We start from the raw sequence: 23221 nt of genomic DNA on the forward strand, positions 1-23221 counted from the left end.
ATACACATGAAGGTAACCTTAACAATTTTTGAAAACTTCGTTCAGAAGTATTGACAAAAATATCCTCCATCTATAGACCCAAACTAAAAATATACTTCTGCATCTATATACCCAAACTAAAAATATCCTTCTGCGTCCATAGACCCAAACTGAATCGCTTGATCCTATACCTATACTTAAGATGTTAGTAGAACCTCCCCAAAAAATTTTGGAAAAAAAAATGTTGTGCCTTCCAAGCAAGTTGGGTGGCAAACAGATTTCAGATCCATTACTGTTATTCCCTCCATCTGTCACACATTAGGTATCAGGGTTACCTTTGAAATCTTTTTTTTTCTTTTAAAGATGGAGATCTCATGAAACTTTATATACTTATTTTTTATTATATGATCTTTGGTAATAGATACTAATTTTCTGTTTCTCCCGGCTATAAGTGTGGGAGGGATACAGTATTATATCTGCACATTGATTTTGTTTACAGTATATTCAAACTTGTCATTTGAATTTACAGAAACATATTTAATTGATTAAGAAAATGTTTTGTACTCTTATTTTTGGCAATAAAATCTTCGTAAATAAAACAAATGTTCTATTTGTCTCTGTGAAGTGTTTGGGGGCTGTACAGTATTTCTTCAACAGATTTGTTTTTAACATTCGATTTAAAATGTTATTTAAAAATGACAAATCCATGTTAAATTGATAAAGAAATGAACTTCCTCAGGAAGATGTATTTTATAAAAACATTACTATCACAGAATATGATTTTATATAATTCATTTCCTTCCTTTCACAGGTTTGAAGGCCAGACCAAAAACTTCAAACTGTTCTTTGATGGACAGCATTATGTCGGTGAGAAACGTTTCGACACAGTACATGATCTAGTAGCTGATGGACTTATCCATTTTTATGTGGAAGCTAAAGCTTCAGACTATATTGCTAAATTATCAAATGAATCAAATTACGCTGAATCCCCCTACTTAGCATACACAGCCAAAAAGAAGCGATTGCATTTGTCCGATAAAAATCGTAAAACTGTACGGCATTCTGACCTTCCTAGTGGAGAAAATAGACTTTCAAATGGATCTGCACCAAATGGTGCTGTTCAAGATGATGTAAGTTATTTTGTTATGGTATGAACTTGTATCCTAGAATACATAGAAATTATTGCTAAGGTAAAGTTTGCTTCCTAGAATAGAAAAAAATGAGAAAAAAAAACCAGTAAGAAATGCTCACCTCACTGTTTGATAACATGCCCATTTTGACCTCCAGATTGATTTTGATCAAATCGAAGAAAGGAGGTGCGCAATGGGAATATGTAATAAAGATTCTAGATTCTGAAAATTTTTTATTGAATTCCATTCAGTGGTGTAGGAGGAGTAAAGGGTACACCCTCTGTGTAACGGTAGGAAGTATGAACAGAAGGACAGACATTCCTATTACCCATCACTAAACCAAGTTATCAACTTTTATTCCTGAATTAGAGAAAGAAGGAGTTCAGTGGATATATTATAGAGAAAATGAATCCCCAGTTCTTCATACATTTACCATTTGGAATTGAAACCTCACATTTTTTATGGCACTTTGCTTAGATTTTCGTACATAAAGTCATAATTTTGATGAATTGGGTTCCCACACTGTTGATCTAGACTAAGTAGAAAAGGTGGTAGTCCCTGTTTATGTTTTGTGGTAAAACAAATGTTATTACATGTTCAATATCATTACAAGGTCATATTGATTTATTGTACTACTGGTATGTGTATATCAATACTTTGTAGAGGATTACTATCATAAAACTTTAATGGAGCTCAAGTCTTCTCTCTAGGGGTGCAATAAGCAAAAAATTTTTTTGTTATGAAAATATGAAATGTTTAAAGACAGTGGGTATCCACAAACATTTGCTGTTGGGTCCCTGTAAAGGTTTTACCCTGAAAACTTAGTACTAGAGTATTTTTTATACATGCTTTGTGTACCGATTCACATTGTCTAATTCACATTAGATGAATGAACTTTCCTGATATCACTGGCATTCACACTGTCTACTAAATGTGCATTGAAATTAAAGTTAAAATTTGCATTCCGTTCATATGTAGATGATGAGGGAACTATGTTACTGGATCAATATTTTTCATGTAAATTTTGATAATTAGAATGAGCATTCCAATGCAAACAAAATGAAAATAAATGATAATGTTTGATCTATGCAAATAAGTTAACGGGCATTAGTTCAATTGAAATTGATATGCATTATGATCTTCTTTATGTATAAACATATTTCTCATTTGAATTTGTATTTCCTTTGAATGACATTAGATGAACTTGTAAACAAGGCATTAAACACATGTAGCTATTTATCTTCTTTAATGGACTCCTGTTTATGTTGTAAGGAACATTCTGTCTTTGATGAGCACAGGTTATATTTCATATCATTCATCAAAGTTGTAGTTAGAAGTTCTCAAAACTTGTCTTTTTCTACTTGTTTTCAATCAGAAGATTATACTGTAAATGTTGATGAACCCTGCAGGTTTGGTACATGTATGGACATGAATGTCAAGTTGGTCTGTAGCAGTTTGTCAAATTATTGAGAATAAGTTCTTGTCCAGTTTTGTCAGCTTATGCATTGGTTCCAAGAAAAGCTATATAGTGTAAAAGCTGCATACACTCACATTCCTTGCAGTAAGGACTATCATGTGTCCATCCATCATGGGTTCTTCACGGACTCAAAGCTCTCCCAGTCTGATGATTTAACTGCTGAAATATATTGTAGGGTAGTTTGACACTGTTTACACTTAATTAACTAACAATGATATTTTGATCTAACAAGTTTTACAGAAATTATAGGATTAAAACAACTATTTTGTTATTCATTTTACATTTTTTTTTAAGATTAGGTCAATTTTCATCTATTATAAACAGCTACAATTCCTATATTTTGGGGCCTTTTTACAGTTTGTTTTGTACATCATTGAAGGCCTTGGATAACCTGTAGAAGTTAAATTGTTTTTTGCTTGACTTGTGGTGGATGATTGTCTCATTGGCAATCATACCACCATCTTATTGGCAATCATACCACCGTCTTATTGGCAATCATACCACTGTCTCATTGGCAATCATACCACCATCTTATTGGCAATCATACCACTGTCTTATTGGCAATCATACCACCATCTTATTGGCAATCATACAACTGTCTCATTGGCAATCATACCACCATCGTATTGGCAATCATGCCACAGTCTTATTGGCAATCATACCACAGTCTTATATTTATACTTGATTTTCACCAATGGGAAGGTACAACTGGCTAAATGTAGATTTTATTTTGTTGAATTAATTGTGTGGCATTTTCCCTACTTAATTTTTGCCCATTATTGTGTCATAATCTTCAACCACCATGTAAATTTGCTATATAAAAATATCTATATTTTCAGAGACTTTTAGACGAAGATGATTTGGATGCTAATGTACATGCTTATGAAAAACCACATGTGTTTAAGGTATATAAGATGATTAATTAGTTTTCCAATGCATTTAAGGATCATTATCATACCATCTAATTTCTGAAAGCTTCAATTCAATTAATTTATATACACCTGTCTGAGGTGAGTTGTATTATGGTATACCTAAGTCCATCTGTCTATCTGTGTTAACATGTCACACTGTACTTGAGAACCTGTTGTTCAATAAACTTAAAACTTTACAAAATTATTATACCCATGCTCCAAAGGATAGGGTATATTGTTTCACCCTTACCCACGTTTCTGTGTGTCCATGTTTCTGTAAAAGTTTTCTCAAAAACTACTCATCATGGTTACTGAGGACCCCGTTTATTTTTTACATATTTTGAAAAGTTGAATTTTTTGTTGCATTTTTCTCAGCAATCTCATTGCAGCTGCCTAAAATTTAAACACCTTCCTGTAGGTATGCCATATGGTGGGATATATTTTCAGAAAAACTTGACAACAACTTCCTGTTAATCAATGACTGTTTATTTTTGGCATATTTTGAAACTTGAAATTTTTGTCACAATTTTCTCGGAAACTTCTCATCACAGCAGCTGGAAATTTTAACAAATTCTTTCTGTAGATGTGACATATGGTTGGATCCATTTTCAGAAAATTTTGACAGTAACTTCCTATTAACTGAAGGTTCTGTTTATTTTCTGACTTTATGTTTTTGCAAGTTGAAATTTTTGTCACATTTTTCTCAGCAATTACTCGTTACAGTGGAATGTTTCCTTGTTTCTGTGTGTATGGGTTTTTTTTAACACTTTTTCCATCAAAGTTTTCTCAGCAACTACTCATCACAGTGCTGTGAAATTTAAAAACCTTCCTTTAGGTACACAATATTGTGGGATATATTTATATATAATTTGGCAACTTCCAATTTACCAAGGACTTTGTTTATTTTTGACATATTTTGAAAGTTGAAATTGGTTCTTTTTTTTCTCAGCAACTATTCATCACAGCTGTTGTATATTTTGACACCTTATTCCTGTAGGTATGCCATATGATGGGATTTATTTTTGAAAAAATTAGACAACAACTTCTTGTTTACTTAAGACTTAGTTAATTTTTTGATTTTACGTTTTTTGCAAATTTTTGTCCAACTTTTCTCACCTTCTATACATCACAGCGTCTTGAAATTTAAACACATTCTTTTTATGGTTGGATCCGTATTTGAAAAAAATTTGACTGCTTCCTGTTTACTGAGGACTTTTTTATATTTTGACTTAATATTTTTGAAAATTCTTTCTGTAGGTAGGTCATATAGTGATATTCATTTTTTGAAAAAATTTGACAACAAATTCCTGCTTAATGAGGATGTTGTTTATGTTCCTGATATTTAGGATATGATCTTTATACTTTAAGTTTCTGTGAAATAAGAGTTTATTTAAAAAAGGGGGAGTGTCAAGATTTTACATATCATCCCTTATTATGGAAATGACTTATTTCATTTACTCTAAACTATACACAGTTATTTGTTAAAATTATTTGACTGCCTTCTTAGTGTAATTAACTTTTTCATATTTTTCACATATTGCACTGTCTCTTGAAAACTACTTGTACAATAAACTTAAAGCTTTTCGCAATTGTTTTTTATAATGATCTAACAGTATGTATACTTTTTTGAGAAAATCTTATTTTCTGTTTCAGATTTATGGGATTTTTTCATACTTTTTTGTGGGATTTTTCAAATGTCGTCCTCATTCAATTAACTTCACACTTAACACTTTTGTTCATTATAATACAGTAGTCTTGTGATCTGTATACTTTTTGGGGAAAATTTCATTTTTTGTTTCAGAGGTATAGGATTTTTTCATATTTTGGGGGGATTTTTTTTTACATGTTGTACTGCTACATCATTATAGAGGAAAGTGTATCATGTGCTCATGATGCAGCCTTTTGTTCTATATAAGGTCTGTCATTTTTGTTCAATGATTAAATGCATTTTGATGGTTTCAGCTTTCCCCTGTACAAATACTTTTATATATGACCACAATATGAATTGTGATTGTAGGCTATGTCGTGGCACATGGTTTTAGTGTCCGCAAAATAACCTGAGTATATATGAATGGAACTCTATGAAATTTTACCCCAAGGGTCCATAACACTAAAGGAATGGTAGTTTTGATTGCAAGAGTTGTGACTTGAACTATACAGGAATTCAGGGCTAAGATGGGCCCAAAAACAAACAATTTTTTTCTTGTGTCCACTCAACCCACTCAATAACTTATTTTTTATTTTACATACATTCAGTAGACTATTTTATTTTTTCTGAGAATGAATTATTCTTGTATTATCAAAATATACTTAGTTTACATGCATTATTTCACAGATACTTAGTTTACAAGCATTATTTCACAGATTTAATCTATATAAAAAGTAATTATTATTCCCCCAATCAACAAGCAGGTGGTACTGATGTTTTGGAATCACCTTGTCCATCCATCATCCCCTTCATTTAATCAACATTTTCATATGATATGGCAATCCGTATATGTAGTAAGCTGTTGAATGTCAATTTAATGCATCGTTGGACTTAACCATTTTTCACTATATTGAATGATACACAAAATTTTTGTCATAAAAATCATTGCTCCCAATGGACGGTCTGATTTCATATTTGGTGTGTGGTTTTATATAGATAGGTATTTATTGTAGAGGATTTTGGTTGTTGTCAGCTTCCAGTATGAATGGTGGTACATTTGTATATCTAACACGTGTTGTCAACTTCCAGTATGAATGGTGGTACATTTGTATATCTAACAGGTGTTGTCAACTTCCAGTATGAATGGTGGTACATTTGTATATCTAACAGGTGTTGTCAACTTCCAGTATGAATGGTGGTGCATTTGTATATCTAACACGTGTTGTCAACTTCCAGTATGAATGGTGGTACATTTGTATATCTAACAGGTGTTGTCAACTTCCAGTATGAATGGTGGTACATTTGTTTATCTACCATGTGTTGTCAATTTCATCAATAATTGCTAACCATGTCTTGTATTTGAGATTTTGGTCTGAAAATGAATTATGCTTAATCCACATAATAATTTATATTTTTTACCAGTATCTATATATATTAAGTGAAGTTAAGTTGTTTTTTTTTTTTTTTTTTTGTATTTTTAATCGGGGATGTAACTTCAAATGAAAAAGACAAATTTTGTGCTTGTTCGTGGTATATAATTTAAAAAAAAAAAAAAACACAACAAAAAACATTGCCACATGAATAATTACAATGTCATTGTTAAACTTTTCAAGCAAATCTCCAAATTTCAATTTATCTTTCAGACTACAAATTTTATTGGTTTGAACTGGTGTGATTACTGTGCCAATTTTATGTGGGGTTTGATTGCCCAAGGAGTCAAATGTCAAGGTAAGAAGTCATCTTAATGTCCTTTGAAAAAATAGGATTCAGTATTTGAATGTATATATATATATATATATTTGTAAAGCAGTGAGAAGATTAGTATATGTACATATTTGAATGTGTGTGTATGTATATATATATATATATATATATATAGATAGATAGTTACAGCCCTAGATTAATCCACGAGGAGGAATGACCCGGCCAGCAAAAGCTATATTTTTATATAGCCTAGCTGGTCAAGTGGTCTAGGGCGCTGGACTTTGTGCAGGCGGTGTTGCCATAGATGTCACAGCGGTACGAGTTCTGGGCCAGCTAGGATATATATATATATATATATATATAGTATATGTACATATATTAACATTGATTTGATCCTTAGTCCTTAGTAAAGCTATAGTACTCATACTGCATTCATATGATAAAAAATATTAAAACATTGAAGTAAGATTTTTCATATTCAATTATATATTATTTGAAGACAAATTTAGTAATTGACATAAGATTTTGTGAGGAAGTTTGAACATGTAGTTATGAAAACACACTACATACAAAGGATTAGTTTTCCTGATTACATATGTTTTAAGTATACCCTCAATACTTCCTTGTTGATAAAGGTATTTACATAAACAGTTCACTTGCTGTGTCGATTTCTATTGAATTAAATTTCCTCTTTCAGTGATGAATTACCCTTTATTCAATAGCTGGAAGTTTATAAAAATAAGGTTTACTATATTGAATTATACTTGAAAAGTACTTCAAGTTTTTAACCTTTGATGTTAGGAAATTATGTTGGTTAGTTGAATATAAGGTTTGTTAGAAACAATTTGAAATAGTTCAAAAACTTTAATTTCAAGTTCAGTTAAGTTTCTTTTAACCATGAAATTTGGAAACCCATGAATAAAAATACTTATACAATATTCTAGATCAGGCAGACTTTACATGGCATGCAGTTAAGGGATAAAAATTGAAAATTGTATGTGTGAATGCTTGAAACGTGTGTAAAAATTAACTTTGGATTACAAAGAGTCATTTAGAATCTTTAAAACTTTATTGGTACATGTATGTACTGAATTAGAGAAAAACTGGAATCAATAATTCATTGCAATAAGTTTCACATCTCCCCAACTATTAAACATTTGAATTTAAGAGAATTTTGATCTGGTCTATTTCTTAAGTTATCAATAAGTTAATCAATATATGTTCACTAGAATGCACAATGATTATTAGAACACACAGCCAGAAATAAATAAGGCTAAATTTCAACATTCATTCAATATTTTGACTAATCCAGCCTTTGTGACTATTTGAGTCACAGAAATTTGCAGTCATAGATCAATTTCAAAACCATATTTGAATGTTCTGATAAATTTGTAACATGAATCACATCCTGTATCAGGATTAGTATTTAAAAATACAATAACATGGCATTATAGAAAAAGAATTAATGACATTGATTAGCAAGCTCTCACTATGATACAGTTAATTTATGAAGACAAATTAAATACTAGGATACTAAGCATTTCTTTTCTTTCACAGATTGTGGCTTAAGTGCTCATAAGAAGTGTTCAGAGAAAGTTCCTAATGACTGTATGCCTGATATTAAATTTGTAAAGAATTTGTATGGTGCTGACCTAACAACTGCTGTCAAGTTACAGAATACTCCACTACCCATTGTGGTTACCAAGTGTGTTAAAGAAATAGAAAAAAGAGGTCAGTTGTCAAAGATGGCTGAGAACTTCCTATGAAATTTGTAATGTAATGTTTTTATGGCGAAAAAAATAATTTCACTTATTAGGTAACTGTCCCGTGAAGAATCATGCTGGGATTTATTTATAAGTTGTAACATCCCATATTTTAATTTTTATACCCCTACTATTGAATTGTGTGATATATATACATGTAGTAACAAACCTTTTAAGTCTCATGATGCTTTAAGAGTGAGAGTCATGCTTTCAAGCACAAAATCATTCTCTCACATTCCCTGTCTTTGCTGTTTCACTGATTCAATTTTTCAGATTCTTTTTCTCCCAAAAATAAAAAATCAATGTTTTCCCTGGAAAAAGGGGTTAATTTGGCAAGTTCAAAATGTTATTTCAGACCTTCTGTACATTACTGCATGGTATAACCTTGTTTTCAGGGTTGAGCAAAAAAAACACATTAAAATATTTTGCAAATCAAACCCCCCACCAGACCCCCATCTCACTCCAAGGGTCTGAAGACCTTTGACAGCTCTTTAGTAATTATGGTGTCAGTTTGTTCCTGTATGTGTCCACTTGTTTATCTACACTTTGTAACAATTTTCTCTGTAACTACTTTTCAAGCCACTTGACATCTAACAGTAGCTGTTCCATATTGTGGGAATGGATTTCAGACTTGAGTGATACAGTATTTCTAGTAACTGTGTTGTGAAGCATGTGTCAGAGTTTTGAAATTCACCAAAAATACGGTTTTAGTTTTAATTGGTTATAAAAAAAATCAATAGAATGCACTACCATCCTTCAGTTCGTGCATCAGTCACTTGTTGCCTGGGTAACACCTCCATTTTTTATTCGTTTCTTTCTAACTTTGGTGAAGTCTTGAATGAGATTGATTTTCACAGAAATCAGTCAGGGGGACCACTTTTTTTGAGAGGGGGCTTAGTAAAAAAAATCAATTATTTAGGCTTGTTGCCTGGATTTTATGGAAATCATTTAAACTTTGGTGAATGATTTGAAGCAATAAAAAATTAAAAACTTTGATTGGATTAACTTTGAAAAATTCAGTGAAGAGGGACCTTTGTTTAATTGGGTATAGTGACTGCAGTTTTCTAAAAAGTGCAAATATATGTGGTTTTTTTTTTTGGGGGGGGGGGTGGTATTGTTGCCGTGCTCACTAAAGTTCTTTGATTTTTAAAGAAAGATAACTCTTGATTTAATCTGGTGATTAGTTACTTCAAAATAAAAAATATGTAACCTTTTGACAGATATTCAAATTTATCATGGTACTTAGAAGACAGCTACAGATTTTCTACTTCTTCTTGTAAAATAAAAAAATTGTGAAGCTGTAATAAATATGCATTATTATTTCTAAATTGATGAAGAAAGGATATTTCTTTCTGGTATTTATATCTCCTTTCCTTAATAGTCCAAGGGCTGGGTACGTCCACCGTGCACCCCCCTCCCCCCCACTCATCAACTTCATGATGATTTTTAGATACCTTTATACCTCCCATTACCAAATTAATTTGTCGCCAAAGAATATTCTCAGATTCTTTTGTAGTATAAGCCTATATTTGTACCCCACTGGGTCAAAAAGCGAAGATTTTTGTGACTCAATTGTTTGACCGTCTGAGTCTTCCTGGGATAGCATTTATGAACAAATTAAACATATTTAGGTATTGTCATGTAGCCAAATGTCTCATCTTTCCAATGATACCAAAACAGTTGCCGTAACACTTAGAGTTTAGGAGTAAAATGAAAATAATGTACCCCAATCCCGCGAAAAATCACTTAAATTGGCATATTTTTCAATGTCAAAACCACTAGAGTATTTATGCTTCAGTGAAAAAATGGCTTATTTGGTATTTTCTGTTTAGTATTATCACGATTTATAATTTAGGGGTTCTTCTGATGAATTTTGCTGATTTTCCTAGTCAGAATTTATCCAAAAATGCAAAAAATAGGATTTTAAAAAAATCTTATAAATTCTACTCTACAAGTCATTGCTCAAATGACACATCCCAAATTGGGTATCATTCGATAGGTAATTTTATTTTCTACATAAATAAACCACAAAAAACTAATTTTCAAGAAAGATTTTTCAAAAAATGGTAAAAATATTGCCTTGACCCCTAGAAAACTCATAATTTAAGCATTCATAATTAAGATAAAGATGTATAAAACATATCTGATCAATTCAGGCGCTTAGTTTTTCCTCTTAGGGTGACAATTACTATAAAATCGGAAAAATGGGAAATTTCAGAATTTCAGAATTTTCTTCTATATTACCGGTTATTGTCTTTTTTTTCAGAATTTGGTAGTTTAAACAAGCTTTTATGTGAAACAGCAAATTAATAAAATGTCTAAGCTTCAAAATGAGCCTAGGCAATAGGATGTTAGGTGGGAAAATGCCACCCCTACCCATGAAAAACATGCCTCAACATGAAGTTAAATGTTATTTTTTGGCAAAAAAAGGGTGTACAATAGACATGTTGGTTTTTTTTTGTTTTAATTAGTGATCTTCTCATATGGTATAAGGTATAAGGGTAACTGAAAATCATATTTCGGTTGATGAATGGGGGGGGGGTGCACGGGGCATTATCTCAGCTCACATACTATAGTAGACATATGTTTTAGCCTGTCCATCATAAATATTGCACTCCTTAGGACTATTTATCCATTGGAATGCAACAATGCTGGTATGTTTGTTTTAAAGTTCAGTGTGAAGATTATTTTTTTTTCTGTTTCCTCTTATACTGAAAAAGAAGACCCATCTTTTTATCACAAAACAAATTTTCAAACCTTTGACTTCAGCATGTGGAAAGTTAGTAATGAATTATAAATTTTATCATTGTAGGGTTAGAATCTGAAGGTTTGTACCGAATAGCAGGTCTGCATGATGAAGTTGAGGCCATTAGAATGGCTTTTGATAAAGGTATGTATTATTTATTTTGCTTTAGTCAAAGAAAAAAAATGGTCTGTTTGATTGCTTTTGTGAACAGAAAATACACTAAGGCTTCTTGGTTCTCAGGCTTGCCTTTTAAAAGCTTCTGATTATAAATTTCTATCCCCTTATCAATAAACCAAAAACAATAATCTGTTTGTCTGGGTATGAACAATGTAATATGTACCCTCATCACTTTTGGTGGCTATACAAAGGGAAAAATAAGCCACGTGCCCCCACTCTCATCAGTTTTCTTGACAAATTGTCTGAACCAAGAAATTGACTTTGTGTTGCCAAGCCTAAATTGAAAGACTTGTTGTTTTTTTCCTGTTCATGAAAATTCTAAGATATATAATTTCAATTGATAGATTGTTGTGACCTCTCTCAAAATGACCAGTTTGCTTATATTTATTCTGCTTTTGTAGTTTCTTCATCTGCGCCATGAAAACTGATTTGTTCAAGATGTCATAGTTTTCCTTTCCTCTTTCGTCTGCCCCTGACAACTTTTTATGAGCAACTTGCAGATGTTACTACAAAAACAGAAAAAGCTTTCCTTACAGGTGCACCTGGTCCATGCTCACAGTTTTTAGTGGAGTCTGAGTTGCTCATTTGCTTTTGTTACTTTGTATGTGTGGTTTTAGTTACTTTATGTTCTTTGTCGTGTATGTCTGTTAACCATGTCTGGTCTTTGACCCTGCATTACATTCTTTTGATTACTGCTATAACCTTGGTTCCCATGATAATTCCTTCAGACCCTCTTGATAGGAACTGACCTTCAGGGTATTGTTTAGAAAAGGTTTTTGTTTATTTATTTAGGGGTTTAGTTAGGCAGGTTCCTGTTTATTCAGGGCATATGTGTTACATGTAAGTCTCCCCCTTTTGGTGGGAGCCTCCTGATATTTCATAAAAAAATTCAACAATCTCATGCTTACATGCTATGTCAAAGTAAGAGATTTAGCAACAATCCGAAATTTCTTCTGTCTTGTTTGAATTTTCAGCTTATAATCATAATAAATTACTTCAGTTCTTGCCAAAGGAAATTGATATTGAACATGTAATAAGGATCTTTACTGTCATTATAGGGAAACATTTCATGTCATTTTTCAGGGCATGTCATGAGATACATGTATTTTGCTGTGAAATTGAAAACAAAACCAATGCAAATCTCCTGCTTGAAAAAAATTTTGAGAGGAATATCTTCCTTTCTAGATTTTTTTTAATTTAACACCTATGATTCAAGGTATGGTTTTAGATAGGTTTCTTTATTATTCAATGTATGGTTTTAGATAGATTTCCCATTATTAAGGCTATGGATTAAGATAGGTTTCCCTACTATTCAGGCTATGGTTTTAGATAGGTTTCCTCATTATTCAGGCTATGGATTAAGATAGGTTTCCCTACTATTCAGGCTATGGTTTTAGATAGGTTTCCCCATTATTCAGGCTATGGATTTAGATAGATTTCCCATTATTCAGGCTATGGATTTAGATAGATTTCTCTACTATTCAGGCTATGGTTTTAGATAGGTTTCCTTATAATTCAGGCTATGGATTAAGATACATTTCCCTACTATTCAGGCTATGGATTTAGATAGATTTCCCTACTATTCAGGCTATGGTTTTAGATAGGTTTCCCCATTATTCAGGCTATGGATTTAGATAGATTTCCCTACTATTCAGGCTATGGATTTAGATAGATTTCTCTACTATTCAGGCTATGGATTTAGATAGAATTCTCTACTATTCAGGCTATGGATTAAGATAGGTATCCCTATTATTCACACTATGGATTTAGATAGAATTCTCTACTATTCAGGCTATGGATTTAGATAGATTTCCCTATTATTCAGGCTATGGTTTTAGATTTAGATTTCACTATATTTAATGTTTTTGTATGCAATTACAGATGGTGAGAATGTAGACATCAGTGAAGCGAAGTATGATGATATCCACAGTATAACCAGTGTACTAAAGCTTTACTTCAGACTACTACCAATACCACTCATTACATTTGATGCTTATAAAATATTACTAGAGGCTATCAGTAAGTCAGTGATTACTCATAATGTATATACATCATGAAGAAGTTTTGTTGATTGATTTTTTGTTTGTTTTATATTTTTTCTGTCCATCCTCTGACATGCTTTTTCATAAGTAAAATCATAAGAACTGTGAACAGAGGTTACAGTTAAGGGATCAAAGACAATTTTAGTTGTATTTATTTTTTTTAATGATTCAGAATCACATAAAAATATAACCTCTTTAATGTAAAAGTGAGTAATTTTAACTTATTATCATCTTTTTATATAAAATATTTATGATCTTTAAAATTTTAACCATATTTAATAGGCAATTTCACATTCACTTCCTTTTGGAAAATGTTCTTTTGTTTACATTGTGGTCAACTGGTGCAAGATCCGAAACATTGCAACGAGAGCTGAGGGAACGAAACTTGAATTGATTATTACAAATAATTTTTTAATGATGCAATACTATAGAAGAATTTCAGATATTTTTATATTCAAAGATTTACTTCCACATATCTATTACTGGTCTTATATCCTACAATAAAAAAATAATGTCTTTGTCTAGTATAAAACCTTAACAGATTCAACATAAATGTCGACAGATAGCTGTATTTGCTTATACTTGCTAAAATAATTACATATAACAGGAAACTTATATTTTTGTATCTTATGAAACAAGTTGTTTGATCATGATGTTCAATTGTGGTGATATGTTAAAAATGATTGATTCATGTATTTTATAACAACATTAATTCTTTGATATTGTAGAGTATAGTGAATTACGCAGTCGAGAGCAGTTGACCAAGATCAGAGATGGGCTCTCTAAACTACCTCCTGCCCATTACCAGGCGCTTAAATATTTGATAGCTCATTTGGTTAGGTAAGATCATCCTAAGAGATTACCTAGGTACTTATATATCTGTCTTTGTAAAAATCATGCAAATTCTGTAATATATGGTACACCTAAAAAAAGGCTACACATTAATTATTTTTTTTTATTAAGTTGCTTAATAGGTCTATATGATGAAATGTATGATTATTCATTCCAATCTGTCTTCTCTTAGGAGATAACCCACATTGATAATCCAACTGTTACCATATTTTGGTGTGTATAATACACATTTATGTATTGTGCGCATTGCAATTTTGAAGGTCAAAATGTGTGAAAGAAAGTTTTTAGACATAGACTGCAGTAGAATTTAGAAAGACAAAAGAACAATATTTTGCACTTGATCAATCAATTTATTTACTTTTATCCAGTATTTCCTACACAAATATGAAGGAAAGATCAATAGCTACATAAATTGGATAATTTTTATTTCGTAGCATGATAAAATTGACACAGGATATATGAATTGGCTTATAAAACAAAATCAAAATTCGGGGAATTGGACATTTCTGGTTTTTGTTGTAACTCAAATTTCCTGATATTTCATTTTAAAACATACTTTTAAGAATGAAAATTGTTAGAAACATTCAACTTAAATTTGAAAATACAATTTTCAGCTGCAAAAGCATTCAATAAGGAGGGTTTGACTAAAAAAGGAGTTTGTTACTTTTTGGTTTTTAGTTGTTTCATTTTAATCTCTAACTGTGTTTTTTAATGAGAAAGAAATAATGTAAGACCTATGTCTGAATCATGTTATTAAGACATTTAAACATGATTTGAAGACAATAAATATCTATGGTTAGCTAGGTTAACTTCATATTCAAAAGGTTGACTACAGTGTATCACCATGGGACAGTTGTGCACTCAAGGTAGGTAAATATACATTACATACCAACTACTTGTATCACCACCAGACAGTTGTGTACTCAAGGTAGGTAAATATACATTACATACCAACTACTTTTATCACCACCAGACAGTTGTGTACTCAAGGTAGGTAAATATACATTACATACCAACAACTTGTATCACTACCAGACAGTTGTGTACTCAAAGTAGGTAAATATACATTACATACCAACGACTTGTATCACCACCAGACAGTTGTGTACTCAAGGTAGGTAAATATACATTACATACCAACGACTTGTATCACCACCAGACAGTTGTGTACTCAAGGTAGGTAAATATACATTACATACCAACAACTTGTATCACTACCAGACAGTTGTGTACTCAAAGTAGGTAAATATACATTACATACCAACGACTTGTATCACCACCAGACAGTTGTGTACTCAAGGTAGGTAAATATACATTACATACCAACGACTTGTATCACCACCAGACAGTTGTGTACTCAAGGTAGGTAAATATACATTACATACCAACTACTTGTATCACCACCAGACAGTTGTGTACTCAAAGTAGGTAAATATGCATTACATACCAACGACTTGTATCACCACCAGACAGTTGTGTACTCAAGGTAGGTAAATATACATTACATACCAACTACTTGTATCACCACCAGACAGTTGTGTACTCAAGGTAGGTAAATATACATTACATACCAACGACTTGTATCACCACCAGACAGTTGTGTACTCAAGTGTCAATATTATACCACAAAACATATAATTGGTGTATAAATTTATTGAGATGAGATACATGTTCTTACACTGAAGTTTGTAATAGATTTATGTAAAATTTACAAATTCTATTGTAGTTCTTGTATTGGATTCATTCTGTATTTATTTAATGTTTAGACTAAAGCACACATTGTGTCACATGTCAGTGATACTATATTTTGTATAACATACATGTATATGGCAAGCCAAAGTGGACAAAAATGAGTATTTTCTAATATTAAAAAATGATTTTTTAATATTACAAATTTATTTTCTAATATTACAAACTTATTTTCTAATATTACAAATTAGATTTCTTATATCAAAAAGCACTTTTTATTATTAAAAAATCATGTTTTAATATTAAAAATTCAATTGAATTTCTAATTTTAAAAAAACATTTTTTTAATATTAGAAATTGATTTTCTAATATCAGAAAATGGATTTGTTGTATTCAATTACATTTTTTTAATATTAGAAAAAAGTAATTTTCTGATATTACAAATTCATTTTCTAATATAACAAATGCATTTTCTTAATTTTTTTTTATTACAAATTCAATTTATAATATTACAAAATGTGTGATGTTTTAAAATATTACTGAATCAGGAATTTGTAATATTAGAAAATGAATTTTTAACATTGCAAAATGAATTTATAATATTAAAAAATATTTTCTGATATTAAAAAATGATTTTTCAATATTACAAATTCATTTTCTAATATTACAAATTATATTTCTAATGTCACAAAACACTTTTTTAATATTGAAAAATTGATTGAATTTCTAATATTAAAAAAAAACCAATTTTTTAATATTAGAAATTGATTTTCTAACATTAGAAAATGGATTTGTCGTATTCAGTTACGATTTTTTAATATTAGATAATCATTTAGTAATATTAAAAAATTTAAAAAATTATAAATTCATTTTCTAATATTACATATTCAATTTGTAATATTACAAAATGTGTGATGTTCTATAATATTATTAAATCAGGAATGTGTAATATTTGAAAATGAATTTTTAATATTTGAAAATGAATTTTTAATATTACAAAATGAATTTCTAATATTAAAAAATCTTTTCTAGTACTAAAAATGATTTTGTAGTATTAAAAATTCATTTTCTAATATTACAAAATGTTGATTTTTGTCCACTTTGGCATGCCATACTTGAAGGTTGAATCAGCAATCAAAATGTGTTGTTTACAGATTAAAAAAGATGAAAGGTTTATTTTAGATGCCATCTATAATAATTCATAAATTCTACACTTATTGTGATTTAATGCAATGTAAGGCCAAAGAAAAAAAAATGTCTGTTTAGGTTTACATTCCTCCGAAAAATAGGGTAGGTCGGTAGGCATTTTAATTTTTTTTTTTTTCATTTTATTTTTTCTCGACTAAAGTTGAGCCTATATTTGTAAAATAGCATCATGTTTAAGTCATGAAAGTGTATGGTTTTAAGTAGAAAGTTTAATTTTTAACATACACACCTATTAATCATGACTTTTGTTACAAAACACTTATTTTTTGTAGGAATTTTGAACAAAATATAAGTACACTGTATTTACGCTTGGATTTACATGATATAAATAAGTCTCCTATTCAAATGTTATTGTGACCTGGTTTTTATTGTAATTTCGGTTTTACCGGAAATGATTCGTATTATACCGGAAATTACCGATTTTGTCAATTTTGGAGAAAAAATGTATTAGGGTTGGGAGAAAAAATTAGGGTTGGTCGGGAAACCTGAAACAGACATACTTTTTTTTTTGGCCTAATCCAACTTGAAATTGCAGTTAATGTATGATGATGTCATTGTTGTCATCTTTTGACACAAATGACCTTTTCATCCATTTTGCATTGCCAAAACTTTGTAAATCCTAAATACTCATATATACATGCCAATTGTCAGAAAATTAGTTAGTAGTCAGAAAAAGTTGTTGAGACTTAATGGCTACTTCAAAAAGACAGAAGATTTAAGACTTGTAGTTTCGTCTGTATTAACCACAAAAGTTACAACCTCAATTTCTTTACAAATGATGCTGAAAAGCAGGGAAATTCAATATATATATATAAGGGAGAGTAAGGTGTAGTCATGCATTTTACAATCTGTATTTTAGAGTAACAGAGAAAAAGCCAAAGAATATGATGGGTCCTGACAATCTTGCTATTGTTTTTGCTCCAACATTGATGAGAAGTCCAGAGGCAGATCCATTTGTCAGTCTTCTCTCCGCCGGTCATGAACAAAGATCCATCGAAGTACTGATATCATGCTACAGAGACTTGTTTGCTAGAATCAGTTCACAGCAAAGTGTTGAACAGAGACCATTGGTAGATCATGTATAGCAGTTCCTACACAGTTATTTCCCCTTGTAACTACATACACATTGTTTAAATTTTGTTCTGTCTAAAGTATAATGTCGTGTCAGCATATTTAGAAAATCATTTTTATGATATGTATACTTTTTGACTTGAGAAAGCCTCATACCAAAATATGTCATTATAGAATAAGTAGCTTTTGTCATAAGTTTAATACCATAGAACAAATAGGTTTCAAGATTCATAATTTTTTTTAAGCAACACATTTCCCACCTGTGCTTGCCATAATATTGTCATCGTCTTCCCACCTTTTTTAGGAAGTCTGTTATGTATATTTTCAGCATAGTGAAGTATACTGATACATATTAGTGGTTTAATACTTTTTATACTTTTCATACATATACAATATCATTATGGTGCTTGGAGAGATCCTGATGCTTTTTATTCATTTAAAAACTTTCAATGTGAAAAACACAACACAAAGCTTTATTTAATTAACGAGGCCATAAAGCTATATTAAGCATATGCTTAAGGAGGTAGACCTAGGTAAAGGGCCATAACTTACAAATTATTAGTACACTTGTGTAAACCATTTACATAAATCTCATGCAAGCGATGAAGTAACTTAAACTGATTTCATTTTGTTTCAAATGAATGTTTGATAGGCTTTAGTGAAATTGAATATGTGCAAAAGTATCACTGATTTCTAAAGTCTACCTTAAAATTCTATTTATATAAAGGTATTTTATGTTCATGGGATTCACTTTTTCAAGCATGGTTTTGCAGTGATGTTGAATGGTTTATTTTTTCCCTCACTTTTGGAGGATATTTATAATGATTTTTTTATTTCTTTGAACTTCAAAATAGGCAATAATGGTATCTCAAAAACAATTTCACCAGAATTGTAATGGTAGAAAATATATTCTGTCAGAAATTATTGCATCTTAAATGAAGCATATACTAGTAAATTATTAGGATGTTAATGAAGCCTGAAGTTAAGAGCTATGACCAGTCCTAAAACCAAGATATTTTCAGAAAGTAAGAACATATTTGTTGCCAGCTCTCTGTTCTCTCGTTAACTACTTGCCATGTGTTAGTAGTCTTAGTATTGCTTTGAGGGAGTGTTACTTCGTTGATAAAGTTGATGTAATGTCGCTGAAGTGTTCTTCCCTAGAATTTGAAATAGCAGCATGTTTGCTAGCATAGCACTGATCAACAGATTTTTTCCTGTATGATAGAGTTCTTAACACAATCAATAATGCGCAGCTAAAAAATATAACATGGCACATTTGTTAAATGGCTTAAGTGTAATCATTGATAGCCTTGGTAATGAAGTTTTTACTTTTTCGTGTTTGATAAAAACAAAATACCAAGATGCCTGCTATGTATTAATGTCTTACTTAGTTTCTATAGTTCTGCCTGTTGAAGTCACTTTGGACTACATGGTATTTAGCAGTATTAAACCTAGGGCAGTAATACATATCTGAAAAGTGCAATAGTGTGTCTTTTTTTTTCTTTTTTCCCGTTGTCGTAAGGAATCATAATTTGACTAATATTAGCATTTTTAAATTTTCTGTTAATACTATGTATCTAATTCATGACCAATGGGTTAACACAAGTTAACTAATAAAGAAACAATGATGATTAACAATTTATGATTTTTAATTTTTTTCTTACATTTTGTCATCATACATATGTTGTAAATCTATAAGTCTGTTCCTTCAAGTTAAGAAAGATTTTTCCTGACTCGTTTAAAGTATTGGACTTGTTACTTGATAACCTGTCAGAAAATATTAAAAAAAAATACACACAAAGAAGGGTTATGAGGAAATATTAGTGATGTGACCTGTAACAAATTTTGGTGAGTAGGGCTTGTCATTCATGTTCTCAATTATTCTACTGTTGAAGGCACTCAAAATGAGACTAATTTATATTTAGTTTGCTTCTTATGAGTCAATATGATACTGGTATATTAGAATTTTCTACTTTGTATTGTTATGAAATTAATTATACTATAGAAATATTTAAGCAGTATTTTTATCATAGTTTTTTTTGTTGCTTAGTCTTTACTCTATACAACTATCTTCTATGTTCTTTTGTATCAGTCTTTATAAAAATCAAGACAGAAGGTGATTCATGCATGTCAAAAACCCAACGTATTCAGTTTTATTTTTTGTTCAGAAACAGTTACAGTTCACCTAACAGTTTTATATTGTCATTTGGGTGTTGCACTTTTGAGATAAAAATTATATAGATTGTACATGAAATTTGCACTTTGCAAGAGTTATTGTTCTTGATTTGGTTTCATTTGGTTGATTTTGGTGGGAGATAAAGGTATGATTTTCTATTAAGGGCAGATCTGAATGCAGAAATTATTATCTTTATGTGAATGTATAGCATGTGTAGACTGAAAAGCATCATTTGTTCGGTGGGTTTTTCTTCAACATGAATCACTTTACCATTGGTAGTGTCTGAATTATGTGTGGACTGGCTTTTAAATAGGAGTTAAAGACCTATTCTTGTAACCGACAGGATAATGTGACATGATTTGGAAGCCTCATTAACCAATGCATTTTCTCTTGAGAAAGTGAATGTAAGTTTTGAATTCTATGTGATTGAATACACATTTATTTTTGTACTCTTTGAACTAAACACAACTTGGTATGCTTTGTTTAGAAAGTTTTGTATTAATATATTTTACATGTACTTAATTTTTCATCATTTTTAGATCTGTTTTATTTTTTTCACATGTTAATTTAACACTGTTTGTTATGTCAAAGTGGTTTCTTTTGTTTTGTTATGTATGTAAGATTCATTTTCATTTTTATTAGTCAGTATTGCAATAAAAATTATATAAAAATTCAAAATTCATCCAAGAGACTGTTCATGTAGAAACTAGGCTATGACATGGATGGCACATGTTAAATTTTATCCCTTGGAATTTTTCGTTCCTATGTAATATTTATATCATATATGTGTCAAATAGTACAAACATTAATTTTAATGGACGATGGATGGCTGAGAAAGAGATTTTAAAGTTCCCTAAGAAAGCAACCAAAGTTTGCTCAAAATGAAAGAGTTATCTCCCTTTTTCAATAATTTTAATTGCTTTCTTTCTTTGTAGTTTATTTCTCTTGAACCATTGCAGTTAATCAAAAACCAATATTCAGTTTGAGAAAGGATGCATTTGCAATATAAGACGGATGCTTTTTTTTTTATACAAAATTTGCCATGTGCCGTCCACTACCTGGTTTTTTGTTTGGACATCCTCTTAACATTTAATTATTTGAAGGTAATCATATTGGTAAAGTAAATGTACAATCTTTTTTTATTTCATGGTTTCCAACATCAAATAGCTCTGAAGCATATCCATTTTTTTACTCTCTATACAACATTATTTGACAATGACTTTCCAATGTATTTATTAGGTATTATTTCATAATCGTATAACCTGAATTGACTTACCTGTAAGTTGATATATATAGGTGTAGTTTCATGAAACATGTACGTTTACATACCTCATCTGTTCTATGTACCTTTTTTGACATCTGGATTTAAATTATATCTGTACTTTCTTACTATCAGTCAGCTAAGTGATAGATTGTTTACATCTTATTTCTAGTTTCTAACTTTTTAACATGTTATATGATATAACTTGGTTTGCCACAATTCTTACAAACAAGTGTGAACTGGCCTAAACAAGGTTATTTTGTAGCTATCAAACCTTGTCCCTGCAAAGTATTTGCAGATTGTTTTTTTTTTTCTCAAATATTGATATGTTATTTTATGTGATGAAATGAAGGTCAAGTTGTATTTTTAGAAATATATCTTTTCTTGTTTCCTAGTTGCAAAAATATAGACTATGACCCTTCAGTATGGGGAGGACAATTTGACAGTCTTTTGTCGCTTAAGTTATCTTAAAATTTGATTTCTCAATCATTTTGGAAACATGAAACGTATATTTTTTGAACTAAGTAAATACCTGTATTTGATTTGTTTTAATGAAAAATGGGAAATTAAAGATGTTATGGTCATCAGTCATCTTTCATGAATTCAACACCAAGCAGTAAGTAATAAGACATTTATCTGTCAAATAATGGCACAAATCAGTTCAGGGACAGTAAATTATTTTTCATTTGAGGGTACTACACCCTCATTTAGGTCAGAAGTATTACATGCAGAAAGTCGAATTGTTCAGTCAACTTTTTGTCTTTATTTATTCCTTATGGTAGAGAGCTTCTCAATCTTGAACCAAATACATGGGAAAATATCATTTTTCAATGAAGAATTTTTTTTATAAGGGATTGTTGAATAACTAATATTTCCCATTACAAAGTACTTCATTCACCCTTACATTGTGGAAGAAAAAAAAATATGTACTGGTTGGCCAATCTTACACCAAATGATAAAATTGAATTAAAACTCAACCTGATAATACTTACCTGTTTGGGATTGGAACATAATGTGGCCAATTTTTTCAAGGGGTACTGGTTTCATAGTTTTTGTAGTAAGTTAATCCAACATTTCCAATTCGTAACGAAAGGTCAAACTTTTCTGAAAACTTTAATGGTCATGAAAATATTTTCCTCTCTGAAACAATAGTACTTTTACAGTTATTTAAACTAATGTCTGCAATTCATGTTTGAAATATACATTACTAATATCACCTATTTCATTGTATGTTAAGTACAATCAAAGGGAATTAACTCATTATTTAACCATTGGATGCAGCCAGCATTACATGTCATTTTTATAGATGTTGTATTTGTAATACAATTGATATTGTGAAATTATCATTGTTTTGTATTATTAAAGTTTTAAGAACATTTTATGTTTTGC

The 23221-nt window shown here is 30.5% G+C and overlaps 1 protein-coding gene across 7 annotated transcripts in view; it reads left to right on the forward strand.

Annotated features, from left to right (window-relative positions):
* The window catches only part of LOC148611434 (N-chimaerin-like), a 40036-nt gene extending 16828 nt beyond the window's left edge, over positions 1–23208 (forward strand). For 6 of the 7 annotated variants that reach the window (XM_088592052.1, XM_088592054.1, XM_088592055.1 and 3 more), the window contains 8 exons: positions 791–1109; positions 3426–3491; positions 6789–6873; positions 8407–8580; positions 11425–11502; positions 13417–13554; positions 14306–14417; positions 18184–23208. In XM_088592052.1, the coding sequence (XP_088448178.1) occupies positions 791–1109; positions 3426–3491; positions 6789–6873; positions 8407–8580; positions 11425–11502; positions 13417–13554; positions 14306–14417; positions 18184–18409 (1198 nt within the window). In that variant the 3' untranslated portion in view covers positions 18410–23208. The remainder of the gene's footprint in view (positions 1–790; positions 1110–3425; positions 3492–6788; positions 6874–8406; positions 8581–11424; positions 11503–13416; positions 13555–14305; positions 14418–18183) is intronic. The other variant, XM_088592056.1, reaches the window with a different exon arrangement.
* The last annotated feature ends 13 nt before the right edge of the window (positions 23209–23221 follow it).

Source organism: Perna viridis, chromosome 7 (genome assembly GCF_037379345.1).
Source record: "Perna viridis isolate PV_CMFRI_1.1 ecotype Kerala chromosome 7, ASM3737934v1, whole genome shotgun sequence".
In the NCBI taxonomy this organism is placed as follows: Eukaryota; Metazoa; Mollusca; class Bivalvia; order Mytilida; family Mytilidae; genus Perna; species Perna viridis.